This window comes from Sinocyclocheilus grahami, unplaced genomic scaffold (genome assembly GCF_001515645.1).
Source record: "Sinocyclocheilus grahami isolate Dianchi unplaced genomic scaffold, SAMN03320097.WGS_v1.1 scaffold114.1, whole genome shotgun sequence".
Lineage (NCBI taxonomy): Eukaryota > Metazoa > Chordata > Actinopteri > Cypriniformes > Cyprinidae > Sinocyclocheilus > Sinocyclocheilus grahami.
Genome location: NW_015505293.1, coordinates 82,682 through 90,819, shown reverse-complemented (window position 1 = coordinate 90,819; position 8,138 = coordinate 82,682). Strand labels below are relative to the sequence as shown.

Here is an 8,138-nt window from a genome sequence, read left to right as displayed (position 1 = left end):
ATACAAATGTCTTCCTTTAGCTTCCCTGTCCCACTGATGTTGCCATTCTCTCATGGCTTCTTTCCAAACTATAATTTTCCCTTCAGATTTTGACATCTTTATATTTACTTCAATATTCTCTTTTTTAATTGCTTGTTTAGCTAATTTATCCACTCTCTCATTGCCCAAAATGCCTATATGAGCTGGGGTCCAAATCAGTCGAATCTCATTACATTTTTCCTTTGCTCTTGTATATGTTGTTAATATTGTATAATATAACAGGTCCTGACGGCTATTGGACATACCTGCCCTGAGACTGTACAGTGCTGACAATGAATCACTTCCAATTAAAACTTTACTTATTTTGTCCTCCTTTCTAATCCATTCTAATGCCATCATGATAGCATATAACTCAACTGTATACACATTCATATCATTCGTGGTTCATTTGCTTTCTTCACCTCCTTGATTAACTATAAAAATTGCTGATCCAGTCCTTCCTGTTTCAGGACCTTTCGACCCATCTGTATAAATTTGAATATAGTCTCTGTATTTATCATCCACATATCGGTAGTATTCAGCTACGAGGTCTATACTATTGTTTATCATTTTGATTTGATGTAATTCAAAATCAACTTCCATGGTTTCAATCTTCCATACTGGAAAGTCAGGCCATACAATAGTTGGGCAGAACTCTTTTTCGCTCACCCCCAAATCTGTAGCTGTCTCATCTCCTATCCATCCAAAACTAAACTTTGACACCCTTTCCTTTTCCCAGCTAGCTTGCAGTACCCTCTTAGTAGGATGTCCAACTCTATGGCCCTTTAGATTAATCCAATAATTTACCAGCAATTGTTTACGTCGAATGTCCAGTGGCATTTCTCCCGCTTCCACTTGTAGTGCACATACTGGTGACGTTTTTACTGCTCCTAAGCATAGCATAGTCTCAATGCTTTAGCCTGTATTGTATCAAGTCTCGCAAGTACAGATTTGGCTGCTGATCCATATACCACACTCCCATAATCTATTCTTGACCTTATTAAACTTACATACAGTATATGTATTTCAGTGATTAATCACGTCACCTAACCAGTTATGTCACTTTAAAGGCACAATATGTAAGATTTTTTTTATTAAAATATCCAAAACCCACTACAGTGTTATATATGTTGCTGACTTGTGTACTTACATTATCCCAAATGTTTCGAAGAATGTTCAGAGAAATAAGCCATTTTAACTAGTGACATGGAGCGTGTCCATAGTGTCATTGTGTCGCCTGCCAATGATGTCATACACCCTCGATTTCCTGTTTTGTTTTGTAGAAAACATGGAAACACCAAAGACGTTTGCGTTTGAATAGACCGGTGACGACCGCACAGAGTAGCATAATAACAGAACGTTCAAATGTATCTAGTATGATAAAACAGCGCTGCGGTCAACTGTGGCATAATAAAAGCTCCGCTGCTTTCGAGCCATGTGTCGCGCTCGTTCAGCGGCCTCCTTTCGCTTCCAGGGCTTTCAGCCTCACCCTGCTTCATTCTACTATGTTAATAAATCATTAGCTCATCCATGAACATGATTTCTGCCCGAGTCCCATCGGATTGCATCTGCTGTGGGGATGAAGACGACAACTCCCATGATTCATCAAATTACGCCTTTGTCTATTTGTTTATTTTGAATATTCGCCCTCTAGCGGCGAAAATTACATATTGTGCCTTTAAGACAATCAAATATTGCTGTTTTTTATTAAGTTTTCTTTAAAGAGTGTTTATTGATATTTATTGTGTACTAGTTCACATTGCTGCAGCCAGCTCAGATCAATATTTACCTACAGAATTTGCATAAACAAAAACTAATGTTAATTCATTTGTAGCCTATCTCTACCTTAAGTCGCATTTAATGAAATACAGTTTTTACAGCGGGCTCTGCTGTGTGTTTAATAAAACTGATAAACAATTAATTAATTATATTTCCATTCCATTGTTTTATTTATAATATTTCTCCTATTCATGAATTGACTCGAGAACCGATCGTTCGGTTACAGTACGATTCTCGAGCGAATCGTTCAGACGAGATCTCGTTTTGTGAGCGGCATCAACTGATTCATTGAAAAGATTCGACTCAGTAGAGTGATACATTCACGATTCGGACATCGCTAGACGCTAACTCAATCTGGAAACAGCTTGTTCAACGTTGTTCAGCATTATCAGTTATGGAGGTCACCGGTCCTGATAGTGATTGGAGGAGTCCAGCCTTTCGACAGAAAGTAGTGGCCCAAATGTGAGTATACAAATATTTTTTTTGTATGTTTTATATTAACGCATTTTGGAAATAACAGAGGGCAGCTAGCTAGTTAGCTGCTAACTAGCGGATGCTCGGACGTGTTATCAGCTCATCTGTTAAGTACAGTCGAAATCTTCAATGATAGACTGTATGTGTATTTATATATGGTATCAATCTAATCACTGTATTTTTTTCATTAAATGAGATGCCATTTTTTTAAATGTTGTTTTGAGCTTGTTTAGCTATTCGGCTAGCTAATATAAAGTTAGCCTCATTACATATTAGTCCAAATATGTACAAGCGAAACAGTCTGCAGATATAAATATTGTTTAACATGTCGTGGGCAAAAGAAGATAACCTTTAAGATAATTAATTTGTCTTGTGATTTATTACTTAAGGCTCAGAAACTCCTCTAATAGTCACTCAAATGCTCCTTTTGTAATCACGTTGAAGAAAGAATTAGCCACTTATTTTGGAGTTGTGTTTATTGCCAAGTGTTTTGAATCGATTTTTCTAATATTTTTAAAAGGAATTTAAGATTGCACCAAAATTGTGTTTTTGGTGACTTTGAAAACAGACACTTTTCATATTAAAGGGATAGTTCATCCAATAATACTGAATACCAAAAAGAAAACAGAATACCAAAAAGAAAACAAAATACCAAAAAGTTCTGTCATCATTTACCAGCCTCGACTTTATTCAAACCTGTATGATTTTTCTTTCTTCTGCCAAACACTAAAGAAGATATTTTGAAGAATGTTGGTAGCCAAACAGTTGACGGTGCCATTGACTTCCATAGTGTTACATTTCTAAAACTCATTTATTCCATACTATGGAAGTCAGTGGCTAGTGGCTACTATCAAATGTTAGTTTACCAATATTCTTCAAAATATCTTCTTTTGTGTTCAGCAGCTGAAAGAAATTCATAGAGGTTTGCAACATCCTTAGGGTAAGTAAATGATGACAATTTTCACTTTTGACTGAGCTGTACCTATAAGGTTATAATTATTTTATTGCAACATGTTACATTTATTAACGCAACTAAATATGTTGATATATTTGAATCATTTGAATAAAGTCAAAACTTGTAAGAGTATTCTATTGAGTAATACTTCTGTGATAACAATACACTTAATTTCAGGAATTCATGTATTCAAATCTCTCTTAGATTATTTGATATTTTTTGCTAGTAAATGTTTCTTTGTTGCAGTAAATAAATAAAAAACAGCTCTTCTAATAGTGCTCATGTTCTAGATATTTCTTAAATGATTGATAGTCAGTTAGCAATAGGTAACAGTTCTTGTTTGTCATGCATCAATTGTGATAAAACATTCAGACTTCTGCTTTATTATATTGCAGAGATGAAGCCATGAGAAAAGCAGGAACTGCTCACACAAAGTCCAGTACTGACATGGAGAACCATGTTTTTATCAAGGCAAAGACCAGAGTAAGTATTTCTTTTAAATATGCATGCTACACTCCCAACAGAAAAGATTTGTTAGTATGTGATTGTTAAAAGTGCAATAAGTATACTATAATTTTTTTTCAACAGGAGGAGTATTTGTCTTTAGTTGCAAGACTGATAATTCATTTTAGAGACATTCGTAAGTAGCCAATATACTATGTTTTCATTGTTAACATTTTTTTTCTTTTAGCTGTGTCGTTTGTATGTGTACTGTGTATTGATCAGTTTGTTTTTCATTGCAGATAAAAAGTCTCAAGGTGGGCCTGGTAAATTTAAAGAGTTATTTTAGATCTTCTTATATACACTATTAAACTGTATGTGTTCATTTTCTGCCAAATTTCAAGGTATTATGGTTTATTTTAGACCCTATGAATGCCCTGCAAAGTATACCAGGAGTGGGTGGAGGTGGACCTGGAGTTATTGGCATTGGACCACGGCCCCCTGGTGCACAAATGGGTGGTATGGGGCCAATGCAAATGCAAATGGGTCAACATGCCATGCAGGGAGGCCAGCAGGCTGGTAAGTTCTATAGTATAGAAAAAAAATAATCTTATTTTAATTCCCTTACATTGCCTGTGATGCAATTTCAATCTCAGCAGGTGCTGCCGGGCAGATGCCTATGATGCAACAGCAGCAGCAGCAGCAGCAGCAGCAGTCCATTCAATTTCAGCAGTTTCAGTCGCAGCAACAGGCAGCCATGCAGGCTCAGCAGCCAGCAGCTATGCAGCCGAATGCCATGCAATTCCAACAGATAAGGCAACACCATCAGAATCAACAAATGCAGCATCAGAATCAACAACAGCAGCAGGCCCAGACTCAGCAGCAACAACAGAACCAGGTAATGGAGAATGGAAATATTAATGTTTGCTCCACTTAAATGGTGGTGGTGATGATCCATTGAATACTGCATGAATGTCTTATGAATTAAAGGGTTAGATTACTGAAAACAGAAAATTCTGTAATAATTTGTACAACTTATTCCAAGTCTTGTGTAGCCCTACTTATTTTATATATATTTAAATCATTAATCACAAGACATAGTCTAATAATCAGTGAAAACTAGGGCTGGGTTGACAATATCGATTAATCAGTTTTAATTGATCTTAATTTTGATAAACCAATTTTCAGATTAACTTTCTATGCTGTTTTCTGTTGATGTGTAAAAGGAACTTCAGTAAACACTTTTTGTAGTGCACCTGCAGCAATCAGAGTTGTTTTTGAGCTTTGTCAGATATAATCATCAATACTCAAATAAAAAATTTGAGTTGTATAAAACAAAAAAAAACAACTTTTTAATGATAAAATTCTATTTCTACTTCTGTTTGTTGAAATAACCATTTAAACGGTGGCTAACTTGTCATTTATTCAAACATATGACATCATTAGCTGGTTAAAGTTAGTTCACCCAAAAATGAAAATTAGTGCATAAATTACTCACCCTCAAGTCATCTTAGGTGTATATGTCTTTCTTCTTTCAGACGAATCCAGTCGGAGTTATATTAAAAATTCTCCTGCCTATTCCAAGCTCTATCATTGCAGTCAGTGGGTATTGCAGTGCTTCAGTCCAAATGAAGTTAAATAAAAAGTGCCCATCCATAAAAAAAAAAAAAAAGTGTCTCACACTGCTCCGGGGGGTGAACAAAGGCCTCCTCTAGTGAATCGATGCGTTTTTTTTGTAAGAAAAATATCCATATTCAAAATGTAATAATCACTTTAATCTAGTTTAACATGGAGCAGCTCCGGGAGGATGACGTAAGATGTCGACGTTGCTTATGTGCCGGTGAGTCTCGTGAAAACCAACGTTTGTTTACAGGAGCAAAGGAAGCAAAGTTTCCTTACTTTAGCAAAGGAAAACCAGTCTCCTCTTGGCTTATATCGAAATCCTCCGACATTCTTCTTTACAAATCATCATTTTGGATTCATAAGTAAACATCATAAAGAATATGAAAACTCTTTTTAACGTGGAATGACAGATCACTGTAACTGCCTCAGTTCACCTGCTCATCCTTTCCTCTTTACTACAAGTTATAAGAGAAAATCAACATAAATGAACATCAGAATATATATTGAAAGAAACGGTACAACTTACTGAAATGTATCATGTCTCATGTAATCACTCAATCAGTGTTTTAAATATAGAAAGACGTCAATGAAAGCCATTCAGTGTCCATAGACTCGATATAGTCAACTAGAAAAAACTCTAGAGAGAAGCATTTTGCTGAATATATGCACTGTATTATATGGAATAAATGATGTTAGCCACCGTTTAAAAGTTAATATTTCAACAACAAACTGCAGTAGAAATAATTTTAGCATTAAAAAGTTGATGTACTGCCTTATGTGCAATTTACATGTTTTTATGTATTGATGATTATATCTAAATATAAATCGAGATAAAAGTTATGTGCAACAAACTTCCCTATTCTGTAAAAGAGGATGTTCAACGTATTCCCTATTGATTTTGGAGACTGTTATTAGTTTTAACCTTTAAAACTATAGTAATGTACCAAATGACACGATTCCCTGTATAGTTTACAGTATTAGTAGAGAGATCAGAATCGAATCAAGAGTTTGTGAATTGGAATCTAATCGTTTAATATTATCTGTACCAATACCCAGCCCTAATTGAGTTCCTTTGGTGATGTTTCATTTCTCATTGAGTATATATTGTTTTAATGGCTCTGCCTCCAGTTGCACCAAACAAGAATGCAGCAGCAGCAGCAGCAGTTAGCACAAATGCAGCAACTGCAACAGCAGCAGCAGCAGCAGCAACTGCACCAACAACAGGTTCATGCACAAGCTCAGGCCCAAGCTCAGGCCCAAGCTCAGGCCCAAGCTCAGGCCCAAGCTCAGGCTCAAGCTCAGGCTCAAGCTCAGGCTCAAGCCCAGGCCCAGGCTCAAGCTCAGGCCCAGGCTCAAGCTCAAGCCCAAGCTCAAGCCCAGGCTCAAATGCAGCAGCAACAGTCCTCTTTACTACAAGTTATAAGAGAAAATCAACATAAATGAACATCAGAATATATATTGAAAGAAACGGTACAACTTACTGAAATGTATCATGTCTCATGTAATCACTCAATCAGTGTTTTAAATATAGAAAGACGTCAATGAAAGCCATTCAGTGTCCATAGACTCGATATAGTCAACTAGAAAAAACTCTAGAGAGAAGCATTTTGCTGAATATATGCACTGTATTATATGGAATAAATGATGTTAGCCACCGTTTAAAAGTTAATATTTCAACAACAAACTGCAGTAGAAATAATTTTAGCATTAAAAAGTTGATGTACTGCCTTATGTGCAATTTACATGTTTTTATGTATTGATGATTATATCTAAATATAAATCGAGATAAAAGTTATGTGCAACAAACTTCCCTATTCTGTAAAAGAGGATGTTCAACGTATTCCCTATTGATTTTGGAGACTGTTATTAGTTTTAACCTTTAAAACTATAGTAATGTACCAAATGACACGATTCCCTGTATAGTTTACAGTATTAGTAGAGAGATCAGAATCGAATCAAGAGTTTGTGAATTGGAATCTAATCGTTTAATATTATCTGTACCAATACCCAGCCCTAATTGAGTTCCTTTGGTGATGTTTCATTTCTCATTGAGTATATATTGTTTTAATGGCTCTGCCTCCAGTTGCACCAAACAAGAATGCAGCAGCAGCAGCAGCAGTTAGCACAAATGCAGCAACTGCAACAGCAGCAGCAGCAGCAACTGCACCAACAACAGGTTCATGCACAAGCTCAGGCCCAAGCTCAGGCGCAAGCTCAGGCCCAAGCTCAGGCCCAAGCTCAGGCCCAAGCTCAGGCCCAAGCTCAGGCTCAAGCTCAGGCTCAAGCTCAGGCTCAAGCCCAGGCCCAGGCTCAAGCTCAGGCCCAGGCTCAAGCTCAAGCCCAAGCTCAAGCCCAGGCTCAAATGCAGCAGCAACAGCAGCTTCAAGCCCAGGTCCAGGCTCAGGTCCAAGCCCAGGTCCAAGCTCAAGGTCAAGCCCAGGTGCAGGCTCAGGGAGTGGCCGGTCAGATGCCCCCTCATTCGCAGCAGCAGCAAGTCATGGTGCCCCAGTCATTAGCACAAATGGCTCCCGGACAGCATCAACCCATCAGCTCACTCAGCCAACAACAGCAGCAACACCTGAAGCTCCAGCAGGTAATGCAGGTAAAGCTGCAAACTGCAAATAATGCAAAATTCATAACACTTTTTACACCTATTATTGACATTCGTCTTGGTTGATGTGATTGTAAATAGTCAGATGAAATGTATATTGCACCTGGCAGTTTCAGTGTCTCATATACCTTCCTGTTTGCTTGGGTTTATACAAGCAGGCAAGAGTATTACAGCAACAACAACAACAACAACAACAACAACAACAAAAACAGCAGCAGCAGCAACAACAGCAACAAC

At 37.3% G+C, this 8,138-nt stretch overlaps 1 protein-coding gene across 1 annotated transcript in view; it reads left to right on the top strand.

Moving 5' to 3' along the window:
• The first annotated feature begins 2,124 nt into the window (after window positions 1-2,124).
• LOC107589228 (mediator of RNA polymerase II transcription subunit 15-like) overlaps window positions 2,125-8,138 on the top strand; it is a 16,920-nt gene continuing 10,906 nt past the window's right edge. The window contains exons 1-9 of the mRNA XM_016277598.1: window positions 2,125-2,259; window positions 3,622-3,709; window positions 3,815-3,866; window positions 3,970-3,993; window positions 4,091-4,246; window positions 4,324-4,565; window positions 7,374-7,466; window positions 7,533-7,892; window positions 8,060-8,100. Coding sequence (XP_016133084.1) covers window positions 2,192-2,259; window positions 3,622-3,709; window positions 3,815-3,866; window positions 3,970-3,993; window positions 4,091-4,246; window positions 4,324-4,565; window positions 7,374-7,466; window positions 7,533-7,892; window positions 8,060-8,100 — 1,124 coding nt within the window. The 5' untranslated portion in view covers window positions 2,125-2,191. The remainder of the gene's footprint in view (window positions 2,260-3,621; window positions 3,710-3,814; window positions 3,867-3,969; window positions 3,994-4,090; window positions 4,247-4,323; window positions 4,566-7,373; window positions 7,467-7,532; window positions 7,893-8,059; window positions 8,101-8,138) is intronic.